Source organism: Brachyhypopomus gauderio, unplaced genomic scaffold, assembly GCF_052324685.1.
Source record: "Brachyhypopomus gauderio isolate BG-103 unplaced genomic scaffold, BGAUD_0.2 sc95, whole genome shotgun sequence".
Classification (NCBI taxonomy): Eukaryota; Metazoa; Chordata; class Actinopteri; order Gymnotiformes; family Hypopomidae; genus Brachyhypopomus; species Brachyhypopomus gauderio.
The window spans coordinates 821,432-845,504 of NW_027506916.1; the positions used below are offsets into that span (position 1 = coordinate 821,432).

Consider the following 24,073-nt stretch of genomic DNA (forward strand, 5'->3'; position numbering starts at 1 on the left):
CAAACTTGAAGCCCAGAGTCTGAGAGCCTCTATGTACACAATTAACCTTTATAGATAGATAGATAGATAGATTCAACTTTATTGTCATATGCATATGCATATGTACAGGTACAAAGCAACGAAATGCAGTACAAAGCAACGAAATGCAGTGTATGCAAATATTATGTTTGTTTTATAGAAGTAAACAAACATAATATTTATTTAAATGATGACTAATGATGTTACACAAGTGGGAGTGTGATCAAAATAGGTACTGCACCGTTCTTTATGTCCTGTTGTGTGTTCAACTAAATGCGATTAAATCTCCGAGGTTCACCTGGGGAGTAACACTGCAGTCGGAGCCTACAATACCAGTATCATCGCTCCGACACGGAATGAAAACCTGGCGTTCCTCATAAGATATTTACATTGACAATATCAACACCCAGAACTTTCATTCTAGTTACCTTATACTTAGCCTGATTGTGTGATTTATTTGTAACTTGTGTATTCGTCTGTATAATTTGTTTTTGTGTATTTGTGTGTTAACGGGCCGCCCAATGGAGGATGGGTTCCCTTTTGAGTCTTGGTTCTCCCGAGGTTTCTTCCTATTCCCCACCATCATAGGGAGTTTTTCCTCGCCACTGTCGCCTTTGGCTTGCTCATTAGGGTTCTGGACCCGTAGTATTGTTAACCTTGTGAATCCTGTAAAGCTGCTTTGTGACAACATGTGTTGTGAAAAGCGCTATACAAATATATTTGATTTGATTTGATTTGATTTGTGATTGGACACACATTTGTTGTGGTTATTCATGGTAAAAACTGAATTTATATACAGAATACACCATTCATGATAAACTGAAAGCATGCTGATGGAGCGGTGTGTTGGTTAGCACTGTCGCCTCACAGCAAGGCAATCTGGGTTTGGTCTGGGCTGCTCCGTGTGCGTTTTCTACCTGTACCTGTGTGGGTTTTCTCCAGGTACTCCGGTTCCCTCCCACAGAGTGTTGGATTGTTTGGTCATTCTAAATTGCCCGTAGGTGTGAGTGCGTGTGAGTGTGTGTGTGTGTGTGTGTGTGTGTGTGTGTGTGTGTGTGTTGGCCATGTGGTGGACTGGCGACCTGCCTTTGCTCTGAGATCCTGAGATTGGCTACAGCCTCCCAAGACACCAACTAGCGGGATTAAGCAGTAAAGATAATGGATGAATGGATGGATGTTCACTGTGATGAATGAACCTTTCAGACATTTTTAGTAAATGTCTTGCAGTACTGGGTACTAAGCCTGACTACATTTGATTTTAAAAACTACTTTTTGTCATTACTTTGTTGAAGTTACAGTGTTCGTGTATTCATGTGTCATATATATTTTGACATGTCAAAGTCAAAGTCAAATATATTTGTATAGCGCTTTTCACAACACACGTTGTCACAAAGCAGCTTTACAATCGTATGGGTCCAGATCCCTAATGAGCAAGTCAAAGGCGACAGTGGCGAGAAAAAACTCCCTAGATGGTGGGGATTAGGAAGAAACCTCGGGAGGACCAAGACTCAAAAGGGAACCCATCCTCCATTGGGCGGCCCGTTAACACAAGTCCGTGGTCGCAGGGTGGTTTCAAAGTTCCACAGCAACAGTCAAGGCTCCTGTTCCCCGGCCAAGCAGCCACAGTCCCCTCGGTGCAGGTGGTGGGCCTCAGGCGGTGGGCCTCAGGTGGTGGGCCTCAGGCGGGCCAGCAGCAGCACGACCCTCCGTGGCAATGGCACATCCAACCCCGGCATCAGCACATCCACCGACAAGCCAGACCATTCCCCAGGTGCCTGCAGGTGCCTGTATCCAATCGTCTTGGGTGGAAGCATGCAAAAAAAATAGACAATACAGACTGAGTGGACATGAATTTAATCCACCATTGATTTAAATGTACATAGCTCACGTGCCAGTGATCAGCATGTGGCTCCGGCAGGCTAATCTATAGCAGCATAACTAAAGGGAGGGGTTCAGAGGTGACCACAGGCATGAGGGCTCACTGAGACATTGCTTTCCAGTCAAGTCATAGTCACAAATAGAGTGATGCCAAGACACAGCTGGATGACAGCATCAACATCTCAGATCACCAGAAATCTCAACGTCTGGGGGCCCCCAAGCCCCTACACCTTACAAGGGGGATATTAGCTGAAGGCTTGATTAAATAGATGAGTATTAAGTCTAGATTTAAAGATTGGAACTGTGTCAGAATCTCGGATTGGAGCTGGAAGGCTATTCCATAACTGAGGGGCTTTAAAAGAGAAAGCTCTGCCTCCGGCTGTAGTTTTACTAATTTTTGGAACTAGGAGAAATCCAGCATTTTGGGAGCGCAAAGGGCGAGATGGGTTGTAGTAATCAATGAGTTCACTCAGATATTGTGGGGCAAGACCATTTAACGCCTTATAGGTTAACAGAAGAACTTTAAATTCAATGTGATATTTAATCGGAAGCCAGAGTAATGCGGCATGCACCCCTCTAAACTTACACAAACCATATAACATCCAGGGTTTTGTACACCAGAATAAAATAAAGTATGTATATCAGATAAAAGATTATACCTACTATTACATAATAGATATGAAGTAATTATTTGAAAGCCCTTTCAGTAAGTGTTGGCACCTGTAATTCAGCACAGAACATTTTTTTGTTATTGTTTAATTAAGGAAATTGAAATGGCTTTAATGTTTAGAATACACTATCACTAAGAATGACACTATTAAGTGTTTGAAAGCTTTAGCATTCCTAGCATACCTTCAGATCCTGCAAGTCATTCTGAAGTTAATTACCAACACCACATGACGTGTCAAGACTTGCAATTTAATGCCAATAACAAGCAATGCTTTCACTCATTGGGTACTTAAATTTGCATTGTGGGATATGGGACACCTCTCACTGGAACAAAGTGTATTATAGCTTCCCTGTGAACCCCAGACCCACAGACACCCAGACCCACAGACCTCTGAACCCTCAGACCCCCGGACCCCCAGACACCCAGACCCACAGACCCCCAGACACCCATACACCCAGACCCACAGCCCCACATACACCCAGACCCACAGACACCCAGACCCTCAGACCCCCGGACCCCCAGACACCCATACACCCAGACCCACAGACACCCATACACCCAGACCCACAGCCCCACATACACCCAGACCCACAGACACCCAGACCCTCAGACCCCCGGACCCCCAGACACCCAGACCCACAGACACCCAGACCCTCAGACCCACAGACCCTCACAGACCTTTCAGGTATGTCTAATAATTTACTGATGACATGTCAGTAGATAAATCTAATTCCATGGACTACGTAATGGTTAATGGTAAATTATCTTGTTTTCAATTTATTCTATTTAATTAGTGATGACTATCACTATTTAGTTAATCTATAAAAGATATGTTATGTGTACACATACACAAGCATTCTGATGTTGATAGATAGCTCTAACTGATCCAGTTAATCCAGTCAAGTGCTCATGGTGGTGCTGCATGCTGTCTCCATTCCCGTGAGAACACGATGGATTAGATAAGGAGGCACCTGTGTGTGAGAGAGGGGAGGGAGGGTCGTCTCGTGATCACGTGCAACTCTCCGTCAGCCTGGTGCAACATGACACGTTCTGGGATTATCATCTGATTATCATCTGATTATCATCTGTAAATTATTCTCATCGGAAACAAGCTCTTCTCTTCTTACAGGGAGGTAGCTAAACGAATACTGAACAGACTAAAGATTACTGCTAAAGACTTTAGAGTTTTTCTCAATTGCTAAAACACAAAACTCTGTTGTCTGAACCAAATTCTCAGTGTCCTAAACCGATTTATTGAAAGTTTCACCCTTTTGGCAGAACCATAAGCACATTTCACCTGTTAAGACACAGTTTGCATATTTTCACCCACTAAAACACAGATTGCACTGTGATGTCTATGGATTTGACTATGAGGGACACAGGACTTCAAGTTCAGCCCAACCTGAGAAGATTCACTGTGTCCACTATAGTCCCAACGTTCAGAGAGACCAGGTCATTGCTTCATTCATTTCCTATATGTTTCAGTATGACTCAATACAGATCTGTAAAAAGGTGTTTCATTACATGAATTTCCTAACACATTTGTAGGTTTAGTGCTGCATGTAATTTGTCATAATGACATGTTTTTTTGTATAATCACAAGACTGCCATATTGGGGGGGGGGGGGGGGTGTCCATGTTGAAGACACACCAAGAGACCCTCGTCCTCAAACTCTGCCAGTAACTGCGGGATGCCCCCTTCCCTACACAACACCTGTTTGGAAGGCCTGTGTGTAACGACGAAGGTGCTGAGCAGGGGCGGACAGGGGAGAAAACATGGCCCGGGAATTCCTGACAGACTGGCCCACTAATATATAATATATATATATATATATATATATATATATATATATATATATATATATATATATATATAGGGGAGACCGGGTATGGTTGTAACACATTTTGCTTCAGCACCTGTAACTCACTGAATTTTTGAGCTAGACTTCTCAAACTTTTATACAAAGTACACCCATTTATTTACTACAAATGGCACCAATTCAAACTTCAATTGAAATATCACAGCCCTCGTGAGTTGATGTCAAATACAAGGCGTTCTCTTGTTACAACCTACCCCACTAGCAGGGTAGGTTGTAACACATGCTGGGGTAAGTTGTAACAATTAGACAAAAGAAGCAAAAAACAGAGGCCACACCATGCAAAATGCTTCAAAAATATATATTTTAAATACAATAACAATCCAGAACAATGTATCTCTCTCTGTGACTGACCATAACTCATATTCACTTTCTGTTTTACTCAGAAGTGTGTATGTGTGTGGGTGTGGATATTAGTGTACTAGAACAAACTTATTTAACAATATGTATGCTTAATGAACACTAATACAATGTACCTGTGTAAAGAACATGTAGGTCAAATAACCAACGTCAATGTGTGTGTGTGTGGGTGTGTATGTGTGTGCAGTGGCGGACTTAGCAATTTGGGGGCTCAAGGGGAATTTAGCTAGGGGGCCCATCAACATTAATATGGGAGAAATAAGTCAGCCAGTCAGGGGGCCCCTACAGTGGGCTGCAGTGGGAGGGGCCCAAGGCAGTTGCCTAGCAACGCCTCTATGCAAAGACCGCCTCTGTGTGTGTGTGTTACATGGCAGATACCATGTGCCTTTGCAACTGATCTGACTGACTTGCCCTTATTTGTGACCTCATCAGATGCTTCTTTTAAAAAAACATTTGCAGGCACACCTCTGTCAGTCTTTCTTTAAAATGATAAAAAATCAATAAAGTTTTCTTAGTTGTATGTACGGTGATGGCTGTAACACGTTTTAAAGCTGTGTTACAACCATCCCCACCCCTGTCAGCCAACTAGCTGTATTAGCAAGGTGATTTGAAATTAACAGGGTAAAAATGCATCACAATTTACCTGAGAAACTACTGTTTAATGTAATATAATTCATATGGTTTTATCTGCAATAGTACAAGTACTAAACAAAATATAGTCTTGATTCAGAAATTTACTTTCTTACCTCAAAATCAGTTTTTTTCGCGATGGAATCTGCAAGTGTATGTTTACAGCCTTGATATTCACCATGTGTGATCAGGGAGGAATTGTGTAAATACTGGAATGACTCATATCTTATCCGTGATGGGTGGAACCGATGGTGCTACAACTCTCCCCATCTTACACCCATACCCGGTCTCCCCTATATATCCAATAGCCTCCTTACAGAGTTTGCAAACACAATGTACCATTAGAACACTGGAGTGATGGTTGTTGGAAATGGGTCTCCATACATCTATGTAGATATTGCATTAAAAACCAGACGTTTACAGCTAGAATAGTCATTTACCACATTAATAATGTATAGAGTGTATTTTTGATGCATTTAATGTTAGCTAAATTGAAAAAAAAAAAACTGCTTTTCTTTCAAAAATAAGAACATTTCTAAGTGACCCCAAACTTTTGAACGGTAGTGTATATATATATATATATATATATATATATATATATATATATATATATATATATATATATATATAGCCTATATATATTTAGAAAACCCTTGAAAACCCTTGTGCAAGTAAGTTAGCACAGCTGAAAACAGTTTTGCTGATTAGAGAAGCTATAAAACTGACCTTCCTTTGAGCTAGTTGAGCTATCTGGAGCATTACAATTGTTGGTTCGATTAAACTCACAAAATGGCCAGAAAAAAAACAACTTTCAATTGAAATTCGACAGTCTATTCTTGTTCTGAGAAATGAAGTCTATTCCATGCGAGACATTGCCAAGAAACTGAAGATTTCCTACAATGGTGTGTACTACTCCCTTCAGAGGAGAACACAGACAGGCTCTAACCAGAGTAGAAGGAGAAGTGGAAGGCACCGCTGCACAACTGAGCAAGAAGACAACATTAGAGTCTCAGGTTTGAGAAATCGACACCTCACAGGTCCTCAACTGGCAGCTTCATTTAAATAGTACCCGCAAAACGCCAGTGTCAACGTCTACAGTGAAAAGGCGACTCCGGGATGCTGGCCTTCAGGGCAGAGTGGCAAAGAAAAAGCCATATCTGAGACTGGCTAATAAAAGAAAAAGATTAATATGGGCAAAAGAACACAGACATTGGACAGAGGAAGATTGGAAAAAAGTGTTATGGACAGTGTTTATATATATATATATATAAAATAAAAAGTGTTGTATGTATATATATATATATATATATATATATATATATATATATATATATATATATATATATATATATATATATATATATATATATATAAAATAGTGGTGGGACTTTAACGCGTTAATTTGATTACAGGAAGTTTAACGAACTAAAAAATTACGCATTTTAACACATGAGACACTTTTGCACCGTGGAATGGATCTCAGTGCACAAGTTCCAGACATACAGATATGGACGCACAATAAGATCATGATGGAGATGACTAAAGAGGCTACGCTGGTGGATGGGAAATTTAAATATAAGAAACTTCCAGATGGAAGTACAAACACAAATAGTGTTATTTGCACTTTATGTAGGAAGGAGTTCGCTTATCACAGGAGCACTTCCACCCTTCGTTACCACCTCAACGTAAAACATGTTGGGGCTAACGCGCAGGTCAGTAATGATAACTTAGCTGCTAAATGTATTCCTAGTACGAGCAAACAGTGTCGCCAGTCAACACTCAACCACATGTCGGGGTTCAAATTAAGAAACAAAATGTCAAAATCCACACGGCGTGTGACGTCATCCCTGAGGCTGGATTATTTATTATGGATTATACTTTCACCAGTGACTGTAGCGCGCGACTCCGCACACCTCGCGCGAACGGTGGAAGCGTTCATACTTGGCGCGTCACATTCTGTGCAGTGTTGTCCATAACGATATGTGGTAGTATAAAGAAACACCCCTCAAAAACAGGGGAATGAACATTTACCTGACCAATTTTGATGTTACATTGTGATTCAGGTTTGACAAGTGCTGGAATTTAGGCTAAAGTGAGGGCAGCCCTGTTCTTAATCAGAGTGTAGAGAGCGTGACTGTCAGTACGCGACATGCAACGCCGCCCCCCCCCCCCCCCCCCCCGAGTTGGGACTCCATGTCTCAAAGGTTTCCGAGCCCTGAGTTAGACCAGCAGTGTCAGTGTGTAACTGGCGACTCTCTCTTGTCACTCGTGGGACACAAACAGGGAGATATAATGAATGTGGCATTAGTATGGACAAGGCTTTTCCAGTTCCTCACTACTTATATTAATAAGTGACACACCTGCTGTATGTTTTCGTAGTCCGGCCCAGATTTTCTGGGACAAGTTGGTTTTGTTTCTGATCTTCACTGCACACCGTCAGCCCGCATCAACTGGCCCAGTCCACGGCCCGGTCCAACTCGTTCATGTGTTTACAGGATCAGTCCGCGGCCGTGCGCTGAGCAGGTTAGTCTGACTGGAGCGGGGGAGGTAATAACACCGTTAAACAGCAGCGTGACTACGAACCGGGGCCGCAGTGCGCGGCAATGGCTCCTCACCGGGCCGAGTTAAACCACCGGCGGCCCACTAACCCATCGGCCCACTGGGGAAATCCCTGGTAGTAATGTATGCCAGTCCGCCCCTGATAGTGAGCGATACGAAGGTGGACACCAGACATTAGTCAGTCACACACTCCAGAGTCATAGGGCTGGGAATACCGGAGATAGAAACATGATTGACACGCACAACAGGTAGAGACATATTCAACACAGTGAAAGACAAGATAATAAATCTGAAGACCTGAACACTCTACAGAGCTGTGGGAACACACAAAGACCAGCGATGACTGAAGACACAGGGCACATATACAGGCTCAGAGGGGGAATGAACCACACACATGAAACCAGTAATGAGGGGTGGAGTTACAAATGATGAGGCATGAACACAGAACAAAATCAAAAGGGCACATGGTAGGTGAAAACAAGGTGGATCCTGTTTCTCCTGAGACTCCACAGACGAGTCCCACGTGCAGGCAGCCGTGTTTAAACACCTTTAATGAAGAAGAATCATGGGAAAATTACTTATTGCAATTATTGCAAAAATCATGACAGTTTTAGGTTGACAAGATTCATGATATGCATAAATGTATCAGTACTGACAAAATTCACTTTCTTTGTTGTTATTGGACCAAGCTATTTTGCCATATTTCTGTTTGCACTCAGAATACTTTAAGAGGCTTGTGGAGTGTTGAGATGGTGGGGATTACCAGGGTTGCCAGACACATAAATAATCAGTTTTTAGCGAGAAGTTGAAGAAACAAGCTATGGAACTAACATGTCAAAGTTTACATCATTTCATCCACTTACTCAGAGTTGGGTTGGGGGAGGAGTCTGGGTGAAGAAATGACACAAGGTCAGAGGTCAGATAACAAACAGCTGTGCTGTTTCTATGAGTAAGATGTCGGAGTTCACGCTGGACACACAAGTAATCCATCAAAATTAATCCATCACAATTAATCCAAGGGGCAGCAATGTAATCAAATGGAGCTTTAAATGAGCTTTAAATGAGATTTAATGAAGCTGTAGATCACAGTGGATGAAGAAGCAGAACTCATGTGACCTTAAACAGGGACACAAAGACACCATCACCTTTGTTTAGCCTTAAACAGAACAGGTTAAACAGATGGAGGCTGTGACGGAGGTAAACATGGTGCAGGAAGCGAGTGCATGGTGGAGCGTCTGTAGTTCAAAAGTGTTTACAGCAGTGTTCTCCATCACACAGGACACTTATTTTCTACATTCAAAGCCAAATACCTTCAATAGACACCATTTCTGCACCTTTGGTTTCACAGAGAGATCGGGCCAAAGCTTCACCCCAGAGTGCAGGATAGAGATCTTAAGAAAGTGTTGAGAGACATAAATGAGACTGCTATCTTCGGGAGATGAAGAGAGACATGAGACTGTGCTATTTTCTTGAGATGAAGAGAGACATAAATGAGACTGCTATCTTCAGGAGATGAAGAGAGACAAATGAGACTGTGCTATCTTCAGGAGATGAAGAGAGACATAAATGAGACTGTGCTATCTTCAGGAGATTAAGAGAGACATAAATGAGACTGCTATCTTCAGGAGATGAAGAGAGACATAAATGAGACTGTGCTATCTTCAGGAGATGAAGAGACATAAATGAGATTGCTATCTTCAGGAGATGAAGAGAGACAAATGAGACTGTGCTATCTTCAGGAGATGGAGAGACATAAATGAGACTGCTATCTTCAGGAGATGGAGAGACATAAATGAGACTGCTATCTTCAGGAGATGAAGAGAGACATAAATGAGACTGCTATCTTCAGGAGATGAAGAGAGACATAAATGAGACTGCTATCTTCAGGAGATGAAGAGAGACATAAATGAGACTGCTATCTTGCTATCTATGCAGGCAAATACAAAGTCTGCTGATCATCATCATAAGGCGAAGGAGACAGAGAGAGGGAGACAGAGAGACAGGGAGTGGGAGACAGGGAGTGGAAGACAGGGAGACAGGGAGTGGGAGACGCGAGTGTCACACGAAGAGACATCATATCACACTCACATCGCCAAGATGCCTTAAACCTCCAACCATCTCAAACATGTCCCCATTAAAAGATCTTCCAGAAACTCACCTGTTTGCAAACTTGCTCAAATGATCAGAATGTTCAGCATGTCGAGTCAGAAATTTCCCCACCAGACTACTTCCTACCTGAAGCTGATGTCAGGGATGACGACATGCTTTGCTTTCTAAAAGCTGTTCTTCCTTGAACTTGTTCATGGTTCAGATATTCCACACTCAGGTTTTGGCAGGACTGGCGTGAACCAGGACACACGGCTGTGGCCTGTGCTTGGGCTGTCATGAGTGCACAAGTGTTTCTGGGGTTTTACGTGAACATCACAGCTGGGAGAAGAGTGATCCAACACCCCAAACTATCACAGCTGGGAGAAGAGTGATCCAACACCCCAAACTATCACAGCTGGGAGAAGAGTGATCCAACACCCCAAACCATCACAGCTGGGAGAAGAGTGATCCAACACCCCAAACTATCACAGCTGGGAGAAGAGTGATCCATCACCCCAAACTATCACAGCTGGGAGAAGAGTGATCCATCACCCCAAACTATCACAGCTGGGAGAAGAGTGATCCAACACCCCAAACTATCACAGCTGGGAGAAGAGTGATCCATCACCCCAAACTATCACAGATGGGAGAAGAGTGATCCAACACCCCAAACCATCACAGCTGGGAGAAGAGTGATCCAACACCCCAAACTATCACAGCTGGGAGAAGAGTGATCCATCACCCCAAACTATCACAGCTGGGAGAAGAGTGATCCATCACCCCAAACTATCACAGATGGGAGAAGAGTGATCCAACACCCCAAACTATCACAGCTGGGAGAAGAGTGATCCAACACCCCAAACTATCACAGCTGGGAGAAGAGTGATCCAACACCCCAAACTATCACAGCTGGGAGAAGAGTGATCCATCACCCCAAACCATCACAGATGGGAGAAGAGTGATCCAACACCCCAAACCATCACAGCTGGGAGAAGAGTGATCCATCACCCCAAACTATCACAGATGGGAGAAGAGTGATCCATCACCCCAAACCATCACAGCTGGGAGAAGAGTGATCCATCACCCCAAACTATCACAGCTGGGAGAAGAGTGATCCAACACCCCAAACTATCACAGCTGGGAGAAGAGTGATCCATCACCCCAAACCATCACAGATGGGAGAAGAGTGATCCAACACCCCAAACTATCAAACCTGGGAGAAGAGTGATCCAACACCCCAAACTATCACAGCTGGGAGAAGAGTGATCCAACACCCCAAACTATCAAACCTGGGAGAAGAGTGATCCATCACCCCAAACCATCACAGCTGGGAGAAGAGTGATCCATCACCCCAAACCATCACAGCTGGGAGAGGAGTGATCCAACACCCCAAACTATCAAACCTGGGAGAAGAGTGATCCAACACCCCAAACTATCACAGCTGGGAGAAGAGTGATCCATCACCCCAAACTATCACAGCTGGGAACAGTTCAGACAGCAGCAGAAAACCAGCTCTAGTGTACCAACAGTATGAAGAGGATAAAATATATATATTGGTTTATATAAGCACACATAGACACTTGATTCTTGGGAGCAATTCATTCAGAGCGTGTGCTTACGTGACGGCCATTAACTAGCCCACAGTACAATACTGCCCTCTGCTGTTGATCCACAGAATGCCTCAAAGGAAACAATGTTTCTAACATTGACTGCATAACACAAAAGGAAGAGATTTGATAAAATGTTGTTTTATTGCATGAATGTGTTTAATTATGTTGTGTCACACTGACCAGCAATTATGTAAATCACATAACGACAAAGTATTTGTTCAGTTCTCCGAGAGCGAGCGACTACATCTGTAAACAGGGTTGTTATTTCATGTCCTGGACTTGCAGTTGGGCAAAGAGGGAAGATGTGATTGGCCAGATCCACTCTTGTGGTGTTCTTCACCAGATCCAGAGGACCAGGACTCACTCTAGTTTTTTCTCCTGTGGCCAAAACAGTCTAAAGATCTAATGTAACATCACGCTTAATAAAAACGCTTTATTGTTATAGTATTGCAATATATGTTTATCTTTTCTTATCCCTACAAAAAAATGCAGTCAGACCTCAAAAACCTCAAAGACACGTATTAGGAGCTGGTAGTCCACAGGACAGGGTCCCCGTTCCTGAGCTGTGATTGGAAAGCCCCCAGCTGCTGTGATTGGACAGCCTCCATCTGTGTGTCACTAAACAGGCACAAACACATGACCCCCCGCCCCCATCTCAATAGGTGTCCTAACATCTGTGTATATTGCATATATGATACTCACACAAGTGTGTAACACAGTTTGGTCGAGAGTTACTTTGCCTGTTTCTTTCATAATGCAGGACACGAAGACACGAAGACATTTCAGAAATAACGTGATGCTCTACTGACTTTTGATTTTGTGTTGTGACAGAATTGTTGTACTTTGTAAATGTAATTTATATATGGGTCCCAGAACGTATTTTGTGGCTAATTTGTTAAGGAGGTGTAATGCATTATAAGCAGAAGTTGCCACTTTATAATGCATACCTTACATAATAACACACTTGTGCATCTTATATGAGAACACAGGTATTAGGGCCACCTTATATATGTTCCCACATCCACACACACACACACACACAAACACTCACACATGCATACAGATACTCTCTCACACACACACACACACACACACAAACACTCACACATGCATACACATACTCTCTCACACACACACACACACACACACGCACACACGCACAAACACACATACACACAGACCAGTTTGGCTTTAAACTACTATGAACTGAATAGTCCTTCTCCTTATCAATAGCTCCAATAGCTGCACAGCATCTGTGAAGCCACCAGTCCTCGTGGTGGAAATGGCGTCTGTGGATAAAGCAGGTGAGCGCCGCCCAGTTCAATTATAGACTCCTCCTTCCCTTCGGGGAAGCCCTCGATATCCAGGTTCAATTCAGGAGCCTCAACACCATTAGACATCAAGCTCCGTAATACAGTGCATCGTCCACCGGAGCCAAACTCTACACAAACGCAATGTGCTTTAGGCCTAACCCACCCCAGATTTATGCAGATATATGATGAACGCAGGGCAAGATACAGTGTAGTTCAGTCAGGATCCAGCAAATGCAAGAGCTGTTCAGTGTTCACTAAAATGTTCCGTGGGAACTGCACCTTCAAGCTTCCTGATCTTGAAGAACAGAAATCGTTATACAGCACCTGGCCCAGATTCACACTCTGCACAGAACCTCATCACCAGGACACTGCAACGTAACCAGGAAGTTCTGTAGACCATCACAGCTACTGCTAATCTTTCCTTCAGACGTGTTCTAGAATGGTGCTGGTAATTTTCTTCAGATGTGTTCTAGGATAAATGTGGGTAATTTCTTCAGATGTCTTCTAGATTGGCGTGGGTAATTTCTTTTAGATGTCTTCTAGAATGGCGTGGGTAATTTCCTTTAGATGTCTTCTAGAATGGCGTGGGTAATTTCCTTTAGATGTCTTCTAGAATGGCGTGGGTAATTTGCTTCAGATGTGTTCAGATGTGTAAAGGTAACTTCCTTTAGATGTGTTCTAGAATGGTGTGGGTAATTTCTTTACATGTCTTCTAGAATGGCGTGGGTAATTTCTTCAGATGTGTTCTAGAATGGCGTGGGTAATTTTCCTCAGATGTGTTCTAGAATGGCGTGGGGAATTTCTTTACATGTCTTCTAGAATGGCGTGGGTAATTTCTTCAGATGTATTCTAGAATGGCGTGGGTAATTTTCCTCAGATGTCTTCTAGAATGGCGTGGGTAATTTTCCTCAGATGTCTTCTAGAATGGCGTGGGTAATTTCTTCAGATGTGTTCTAGAATGGCGTGGGTAATTTTCCTCAGATGTGTTCTAGAATGGCGTGGGTAATTTCTTCAGATGTGTTCTAGAATGGCGTGGGTAATGTCCTTCAGACACGGTCCAGAATGGCGTGGGTAATGTCCTATCGGATAATGACAGGGCCACTTCAATCCGTTAATGATGGATTTGTAAGGAGCCATTAGACACATCGGGATGCTTGTGTGCGGAGACAGGCGGGCGATGAGAGCAGTTTGTGGGCGGAGAGTGGGCGGTCACTGCTGTGCCAGCAGGGCGCTCCGATTGGCCTTCATCTTCTCCAGCCTCTTGGTCAGGTGGCTGTTGCTGGCCTCTAACTCGTCGATGCGGTCCAATGCCGACCTCAGCTGCAGACAGAACACAAGGAACCAATGGGACCATTGCGGGCTAGGGCTGCCCACCACTCTGGGCACGTGTGATCCACAGCCCCCTAGTAATCACTAGTGTGTGTGTGTGTGTGTGTGTGTGTGTGTGTGTGTGTTAACTGCACAGATGGGTTTAAAGCGGAGGACAAATTTTGATTGCGGTGTAAAAAATCACAACTGACAAAATATGGCACATTTACATACATACATACATACATACATACATACATACACACACTCTCTTTCTCTCTCCGTCTCTCTCTCTCTCCGTCTCTCCTACCTCCCTCTGCAGTCTACGCTTCTCCACTTTTAGTTCATCCTCCACTTTCTCCGCTGTTTCTGAGGAAGTTCTGTAGCGCATCACCTGACCCTCCAGCCGCACGATCTGAAAACAAGCAGGCATTCAAAAAACTCATTTAAACAAACCAAACCAGTTAGTAGCCAAACTGGTGTTCTGTTGTTTCGTCCTGCTGTCTGAAGTCTCGAGTCCACTCACATTTTGCTCAAGAGCCGTGACCTCCTGTTCTGACTTCACCAGCTTAAATTTCAAGTCACTGATTTGTCTGTTAGCGTCTCCTGCGGTGACAATTCAAGAAAAAACGAAAGAACATTCATGAATTGAGAATCCTGAATCACAAGACAAACGGAATGATGTTCATGAATCAAGAACTAGGACTCATGAACGTGGAATAATGTCGTGGAACAATGTTCATAAGTCAGGACTGGCTCAAGGTAACACAGTTCTGTCTCACACACTGAGAAATAGTCTGAGCAGCTGCAGACAGCTCGAGCGTTGCATTGGCTCTCATGCAAAACGCCATGACAAGCAGGAAAAGAGGCCTGTGGAGAACCGGCCCGTGTCACAGTGGCGTGTCTCACTCTGTAGGTCCAGAACCTGAGGGTCCACACCATTCTGGAGGTCTCCTCCATCTGGGCTGACGCCCTGCTCCGAGACACTCCTCTGCTGCTGTTCCATGGCTGTTTTCAGCTTCCTAACCTACACACACACACACACACACACACACAAACACACACAGAGATCAGATAATCAACTCTGGACCAGCCCAGTGGACAAATAGCTGCATTTGTGCATCTGCGCCCCCTACCTGCTCGAGCAGGTACTCCCTCTCCTCCATCATCTTCCTCAGCCGTATCTCTAAAAACACAGAGCACAAGGAGCTTCACAAATCACGCCGTGGAAGTCACACCATGTCAGACTGCAGGTACAGTGTAATCTGAGATTAGGCATGAGTAGTTTCATAATCTAATATATATTAGATTATAATTGTGCAGCATTCTATACCTGGAATTCTGCATGTTCCACATATTATAAATGTGTATAGATCAGATTAAACACATATAGATCAGATTAAATGTGCGTATAGCAGATTAAATGTGTATAGATCAGATTAAATGTGCGTATAGCAGATTAAATGTGAATAGATCAGATTAAATGTGAATAGATCAGATTAAATGTGCGTATAGCAGATTAAATGTGTATAAATCAGATTAAATGTGCGTATAGCAGATTAAATGTGTATAAATCAGATTAAATGTGCGTATAGCAGATTAAATGTGAATAGATCAGATTAAATGTGTGTAGATGATTCAAAACATCCCGTTGGTCCTTCTCCCGTCAAATTCCTAAAAAAATATATTCTTGCCAGGAATTAAGAGTGTTGGATAAATTGTGTAATTAAAGTTATGAAAAATTATTTCCCATGTGAAATATAAATTTCATATAGATGTTTTTTCAGGACATTTATTATGGGCACACTGGAAATCACCAGCATGTGTCTTTGGAAGAGACACACTGAGCAGCAGGTCCAGGCAACATCAACAAGACATGTCCTAAATAATGTCCTAAATTATACCTGCCACACCTGCTGTCTTTACAATTTGACAGACCAAACAAGAATGTCCATCCAGATCAGATTTATTAGGCTACTGGTTACACCGTGGACTCACAAACATCAGAAATATGATCCACCTAATGCATTTATAACATATGTTTGCATTGTCACATATGACTAATCATTTGATCATTCTCTGTTCTTGTAAACACTAATATGACCAGAAAAATCTTAGTAAATGTAGCATTTGTACAAGAATTGTGAGAAAAAAAAAGGCTTATTATGCATCCATAGTAGACATAAAATATCTGGCCATATGAAGATTGTTCTTCTAAAAGATTAAACTAAATACATCAATTTAAAGGTGTGACACACAGCAGTGGTGTGTGACGTCTGTCCTAAGCTATGACACACAGCAGTGGTGTGTGACGTCTGTCCTAAGCTATGACACACAGCAGTGGTGTGTGACGTCTGTCCTCAGCTATGACACACAGCAGTCACGCGTGTACATCCTGGTGTTTTTCGCTTTGTCTGCATGAGGCTCCGCCTCCTCCCGGGTGTCGTCACGGGGCGTGTCTGCATCCTCTGGCGAGATCACCTCAAAGTCCAGGGCTCCAGCCTCCTGACAGCTATCTAGGAATGAAGCCAGGCCCTTTTCCACCTTCACCGAGGTGCAGAGCTGCCGTCCGCAGGGGCCGTCGACGCGACACGCAGGCCCAGACTCACGCCGCCTGGCCGGAGGGCACGTTGGTCTCGGGCTGCCGATCTTCTCCGCCTCAGTGACGTCGAGGGTTGGTATGAGCTCCTGAGCACTTTTGCTGATGTTCTGTTTCTTCTGAGGAGAGCATGCAGGCTCCTGCAGGCTGAATGCTTCAACAGGCTGGGGCAGGTTCTGCAAAGCTCCCACTGCTTTCTGTACCTCTTCATTTAAAGCTGTTGTGGTCTTCTCCATTAGTTTATCTGGTGCTTTGATATTCTCTAAAGCTCCGCCCCCCTCCCTTGGGAGAGGTTCTAAAGCTCCGCCCACCTCCCTTGGGAGAGGTTGTTCGGCACGGTCCACCTTCTCACGTAGGATATTCCCAGTCCTTGACTCATTGTTAGCTACATCACCTTGACGTCGTCTGGCACTCACACCTCGTTGAACAACTTCTGGTTGGCGATGGTCCACTATCTTCGTCCAGTCCATACGGACCTGAGCTTGTATGGGGTAACGTGAACACTGCGTAGTGTTGGGCTCCTCATAGTTCTCCCACCTCCCACTGAAGACATCTGGCCTGCTTCCAGATCTCAGTACCTTGACATCCCCCTGTATTTGTACCACGGCGCTGCTGTTCGAGGGGTGAACCTCCAGTGACCTCTTCGCATCAACGCCTACTGCCTTGTCTGGTCTGAAAACACCTGTGTCCACATCTTCAAAAGCAGACCTCTGATCTTCTGCCTGAAACTTGAACCCCGTGCTTGGACTCAAGTTCTTCCCTGATCTGCTGTCAGTTCCGGTGTCTTGATCTTCTGGAAGTCTCTCTGGAACATCGTTGGGAAAATATATAAAGGCTGCATAGAAAAACATTTAATCTAAAGACTTTTAGCCTAATTGGTGCAGAGCAGGAATCAAGGCAATCACCAGAAAGGAGGAATGCAAATTTCATCATTAAGAAGATGCAGTTTGAACACTGGAGATCACTGAAGGCATTTGTAGAACACTGTAGGCTTTGGAAAATGTAAAAAGCTGCAAGAGACGCTAATTTGATTAATTGTTCGGGTGCAATGAACAGAGAGAGTACATAATTAACGTGAGCGTCCTGATTGGATCTGCACACTACAGGTGGAAGAATGAACAGACTAGAACACAAAATCAACATTTAGTTTGCGACTCTGCGCACTGTTAGAAATGAACGTTCACTTATCACTTATTAGCATAGTTTGCGAGAATTTGCATGAATATTCAGATGATTTGTTTTATTATAATAATGATTTAAATGAATGAATGGGTAATGAAGCGTGATCCTGGGACGTACCCAACACGCAGTCTCCACTGACACCAGGTGTCTGTAGGTCCAATGTGGAGGTTGATTCCACATCTTCTGGTGCATCAGTGGTTTTGCTGCCTGACTCTCCGTTGGTTGTGACTTCAGGTCCAAGAGCTATGCCATGTTTCTGTGAGAGGGAAGAACCTCCATTTATCCTACAGTTGAGTATAACACCACAGGCGATGACCGAGAAACGTCGGACGGCTGCTCCCTTCATCCCGAAAGCCTCTACCTTCAGAACATCCCTTAGCCGGAAAACCTCATCTCTCAAAGTATTCCTCTCGTCTTGGACAGTATCCGAATATTCCTTCTGCCTCTCTAAGGCCTACACACGGCCGTCGGCGGCGGGAAGAGAAACAGGAAGAAGGAAAGGAAATAAAGAGGAAACAGACTGTGAAGCAGCTACATTATAGAAGAACTTCAACATGTCAATACAGCGCCATGTTCTACAATCACCATTGGTTAGATCACATGACACAGCTCAGACGGCCCGTTGGTTAGATCACATGACACAGCTCAGACGGCCCGTTGGTTAGATCACATGACACAGCTCAGACGGCCCGGTCAAACCTTCCTCCATCTGCAGTTTTAAACAGGCCGTCAAACCAAAGCAGCGATTTCTAAAACACGTTGACAGTACCCTGATTATTTTCTCCTTCCATTCCAGGGTCTCGTGCAGGTCTGAGATCTCCCTAACCCAGCTCTCACCCTTCGCACGCATCAGCTGCGCGTCCTGAAGTGTCCCGACACAGGACAGAGAGGGAGAGACAGACAAGAGAGAACAGATCACAGAGCAGCAGGACACCAGGTGTCAGAACCCTAGAGCAGTCGAGGGGATTTAAGAAGGAAGACACGTTCCTCCTCAAGTGTGGGTGGGTCATATCGCACGTTTCGAGAGGCAGTACCGGCACACTCAAGTTCCAGGAAGACAAATAAAAGACTTTTCTATATTTCTTTATTTCTTTAAGCAGCAGTGGAAATGACCCAGAATCAGTGGCTACTGAATTTAGAGCTAAACGATGTCCGAGCTTCCGGCGAGTGGTGGCGGGAACGAGACACTCGTACCTTCAGTAACTCCTCGGTCTGTTGTAACGTCTCCTTCATCTCGCCGAACTGGAACTGCAAAACCGTGTGAGCGTGGCGTTCTCGCTCGTAACCCTGACACACACATGGAGAGAAAATGCTGCACACCACAGTGTTCAGGACCCCAACGTCTCCACCGTGGGCAGAGATCGGAGGCTCCCCACCATTTAATACTCAGTGAGGAAACCCAATGTCTACTGTCTTTTTAATTATTCAATTTGGTCAAGCAGTAATACACACAGTCAGTGTATTTGCTCTAACCAGGCTCAACTGCTCCCTACGTTTGACCTATAGCACGCCAGGCTTCTCACAGAGCCACGCCCACCCCCAGAGCACCTGGCCAACAGCACGCCAGGCTGCTCACAGAGCCACGCCCACCCCCGGAGGTGTGTCTTCTTCTCGTTCACCTTGGTCTTCTCTTCACACTCCCTCCGTGTCTCATACAGCAGTTCCTCCAGCTCCATCAGGGTTTCCCGCAGTGTGTCCACCTGGTACATCAGGGTGGACTTCTCATTGTCCAGCTGTGCGTTGGACACCATGGCCCTGCGATACTTCTCCTCCGCCTCCGTCAGAGAGTCCTGGAGGATCACCAAGCAAAGAGCCGTGAGCACGTAAACACACACGATCATGCACATGCACATATATGCACACACTTTTGGGAACATGTGAAATAACTGGAAATAAGGACCCAAAGCAGAAATCCCACATTCACAATCACATTCACACATTCACACTCACACATCCACATTCACACATCCACATTCATATATTCACTGTACTGAATGAAACACAGTAAACACCTTCATCTCCCGTATGGAGGCCTCGGTGTCTGCTGAGATGGAGGTATCACAGCTGCCCCTGCGGGACAGACCCCCACCCAGAGAGGCCAGCGTGGCAGCAGACAGTGTGGACGCAGTCCTGGACGTCTAGCCAAGCCCCGTGTAGGAGACGTCAGTGTAGACGCACACAAGAAAACACCACCTCACTTATTTATAATTAGAATGTAACACAGTGAAACAATAGTGTGTGAATGGACAAACATCTTTTTTACACGGCCTCAAAGCTGCTTACGAACACGACTGACCTTTTCCAGGAAGTCTGCCCTTTCTTCAACCTGCAGGGAAAACAGAACGTGACACCACATTACCAAGGGAGCAGTTCAGAGAAGCTTCTGCCCTCTGTACCCGACACAACAGCTACACGCTACTGTTCATGCAGTCGCTGAGAAGTGCTGAACTACTCTAGTTTGGCCACTAGAGGGTGCAATGTTGCTTTGAGCAGACATGGACCCAGCTGCTGTGCCTTGATTCAGTTCTACACCACATACAGGAGCATCTTCAAACCGAGCAGTGGAGTGGATCATTCATATTGTCCAAAGATAGCAGGTCTGAGGGGAGGCGGAGTCTTAGGATGAGGAGGCAGGAGACTGGAGAGGGGAGGGAGGAGTCTGGAGAAGGGAGGGAGGAGTCTGGAGAGGAGAGGGAGGAGCTCACCACGGGGCTGGCCCGAGCCGAGCTGGCCCGAGATGAAGCCCTTGAGCTGGAGCCCAAAAACCCGCCGTAGTCTGACGGCTGGACGCCACGCCGGCCGCCGAGAAAAGACGACAGACAGACGGACGGGGGCGTGAACAGAGAGATAAAGAGCATGAATGACAGCAATGAAAAAGAATGAGAGATATAAAACGTAGGAAATATAGAACATGTAGGTTTAACTCTTACCAAACAATAGTAAACAAACGTCAGGCTAAAGAGAAACCCAGTAAACACCACCAGTACAATCTCCACCCGACAGTAACCATAACCAGTACAATCTCCACCCGACAGTAAACACCACCAGTACAATCTCCACCCGACAGTAACCATAACCAGTAAAATCTCCACCCAACAGTAAACACCACCAGTACAATCTCCACCCGACAGTAACCATAACCAGTACAATCTCCACCCAACAGTAACCATAACCAGTACAATCTCCACCCAACAGTAAACACCACCAGTACAAACACCACCAGTACAATCTACACCCGACAGTAACCATAATCAGTACAATCACCACCCAACAGTAAACACCACCAGTACAATCTCCACCTGACAGTAAACACCACCTGTACACTTACACAGACACACAGACACACACACACACACACACACACACAATAAATGTTTACAGTGTACAAAAGATAATCCTAGACTAACTGAGAAGGATTGTATTGGATGTGCGTGTAGCACATGAAGGATTTTGAGAAGCAGCAGACACCGTTTTTCAGCTGTACATGTGGACGTCTCTCCTTAAACCCAAAACAATAAAACTACACACGTGAGACCATAGGGAGTTTGAGGGGGACCAGAACACACGCAGCACCTCCATTAACTACAGACGCATGCGGGAGAGAAGACACGTGTGCACGTGTGCTGTCAGTCTGAGGCGCTAAACTGAGGCCTGTGTGGGTTAGATGACAGAATGATCTTAAGAGCTCAGAACGGAAGGACGGGAAGAGAGAGGAAAGGAGTGAGAGAGTGAGAGAGTGTGTGCGACAAAAAGATAGAAAGCAAAATGGGGGACAGACCCGGGCGTTGTGCAGTCTGGGTGAGGGCAGACAGCTGGTGCTGCTACACACATCAGAGCAGTTTCCCTAAGCCAAAGAGAAAAGAGCAAGATAAGACAATGTGAAGACGAGAGATATGATGGCAGTGGGAGGGGCCTGTAGAGTCTGGACCAATCACAAGCACACATCACCCCCCCTGTGTGGAAGTTAGGGTGAGGATGTTGGCGGTTCTGTGAGGTCCACACACTGATGATATTACAGAGAGACATTTACACTGAAGCCCCTCAGCAGTGGGATCAATCAAACACACAGATACACGTAGAAGAGCCACTCTGTGCATTATAAAGTGGTGGTGTGTCCTGTGATAGACTCCACCCCCCGATTTAACCAGGTGTGAAGTGATGTGAGGAGAGACCTGCGTCTGATGCCGGGATCCAGTTCTTATGACACCATGGTCATTACACTGGTAGACTGGACGGAGCAGCACTTTAAACACAACCATGCCAGGAGAAACACCATATTTACAGACATAACTCCGCCCACAGACACAATTTCGCCCTGTTTTCCAATGAAGGAAAATAATCTCTCCAGATGAGCAGAATGAACTTGGCATGCAGATCTTTGACGGCAGACATCAGAACTTTAGAGGAACACTCATGTTAACCTCACATACACTATATTGCCAAAAGTATTCGCTCACCCATCCAAATTATTGGAATCAGGTGTTCCAATCACTTTCATGGCCACAGGTGTATAAAATGAAGCAATGAATAATCATGCAGACTGTTTTTACAAACATTTGTGAAATAATGGGTCGCTCTCAGGAGCTGAGTGAATTCCAGTGTGGAATTGTGATATGATACCACCTGTGCAACAAATCCAGTCGTGAAATTTCCTCACTCCTAAATATTCAACAGTCAACTGTCAGCTGTATTATAAGAGAATGGAAGTGTTTGGGAATGACAGCAACTCAGCCATGAAGTGGTAGACCACAAACTGATGGAGCGGGGTCAGTGGATTATGAAGCACATAAGAGCGAAAAGTTTGCCAAATTTCTGCAGAGGAAAAAATCACTACAGACATCCAAACTTCATGTGGCCTTCAGATTAGCTCAAGAACAGTGCAGAGAGCTTCATGGAATGGGTTTCCATGGTCGAGCAGCTGCATCCAAGCCATACATCACCAAGTACAATGCAAAGCGTTAGATGCAGTGGTGTAAAGCACACCGCCACTGGACTCTAGAGCAGTGGAGGTGTGTTCTCTGGAGTGACTAATCACGCATCTCCATCTGGCAATCTGATATGGATGGCAGAGTCCTGACCTCAACCTGATAGAACACCTTTGGGATGAATTAGAGTGGAGACTGAGAGCCAGGCCTTCTCATCCAACATCAGTATGTGACCTCACAAATGAGCTTCTGTAAGAATAGTCAAAAATCCCCATAAACACACTCCTAAACCTTGTGGACAGCCTTCCCAGAAGATTTCAAGCTGTTCTAGCTGCAAAGGGTTTGACCAAAGTATGTATTAGGAATGGGATGTCACTTAAACTCATATGTGAGTCAAGGAAGGTGAGCGAATACTTTTAGCAATATAGTGTAGCTATCCTGATGCTTACTACACACTTACACATTAGTGTCTCAGTGTAGTGTTCAAATCCAAACTGTTATTCATTAAAATGTCTCTGAAATAAAATCTCTCCCTAAATGGCAGCCATGTTGTATTATAGCTTTTCTTGTGAAGTCACAGGTCAGCTTTTCACTGATGAGAGGCAGACAATGAATCCCTCAAACTGTCCCCACACAAACTCACCCTCAAACTGCCCCCTCTCATACTCACCCTCAAACTGCCCCCACTCATACTCACCCTCAAACTGCCCCCTCTAATACTCACCCTCAAACTGCCCCCTCTAATACTCACCCTCAAACTGCCCCCTCTCATACTCACCCTCAAACTGCCCCCTCTCATACTCACCCTCAAACTGACCCCTCTCATACTCACCCTCAAACTGACCCCTCTCATACTCACCCTCAAACTGACCCCACTCATACTCACCCTCAAACTGACCCCACTCAAACTTACCCTCAAACTGCCCCCACTCAAACTTACCCTCAAACTGCCCCCACACAAACTCACCCTCAAACTGCCCCCACACAAACTCACCCTCAAACTGCCCCCACTCATACTCACCCTCAAACTGCCCCCACTCATACTCACCCTCAAACT

The 24,073-nt window shown here is 44.7% G+C and overlaps 1 protein-coding gene and 1 long non-coding RNA gene across 12 annotated transcripts in view; both read right to left on the reverse strand.

Moving 5' to 3' along the window:
- Positions 1-111: 111 nt before the first annotated feature.
- LOC143496498 (uncharacterized) lies at positions 112-11,334 on the reverse strand. The gene is made up of 3 exons (XR_013125615.1): positions 7,793-11,334; positions 3,416-3,537; positions 112-1,817 (listed from the first exon to the last, which is right to left on the reverse strand). It is a non-coding gene; the product is annotated as an uncharacterized LOC143496498 (long non-coding RNA).
- A 477-nt stretch (positions 11,335-11,811) lies between these two features.
- Positions 11,812-24,073, reverse strand: part of lrrfip1b (leucine rich repeat (in FLII) interacting protein 1b) — a 36,930-nt gene continuing 24,668 nt past the window's right edge. For 3 of the 11 annotated variants that reach the window (XM_076992663.1, XM_076992662.1, XM_076992668.1), the window contains 10 exons: positions 21,870-21,935; positions 20,797-20,874; positions 20,388-20,417; positions 20,104-20,229; positions 19,711-19,881; positions 19,286-19,378; positions 18,861-18,953; positions 18,453-18,545; positions 18,209-18,347; positions 15,506-17,714 (listed from right to left, as the gene is read on the reverse strand). In XM_076992663.1, the coding sequence (XP_076848778.1) occupies positions 16,675-17,714; positions 18,209-18,347; positions 18,453-18,545; positions 18,861-18,953; positions 19,286-19,378; positions 19,711-19,881; positions 20,104-20,229; positions 20,388-20,417; positions 20,797-20,874; positions 21,870-21,935 (1,929 nt within the window). In that variant the 3' untranslated portion in view covers positions 15,506-16,674. The other 8 variants (XM_076992665.1, XM_076992671.1, XM_076992669.1 and 5 more) reach the window with 6 other exon arrangements.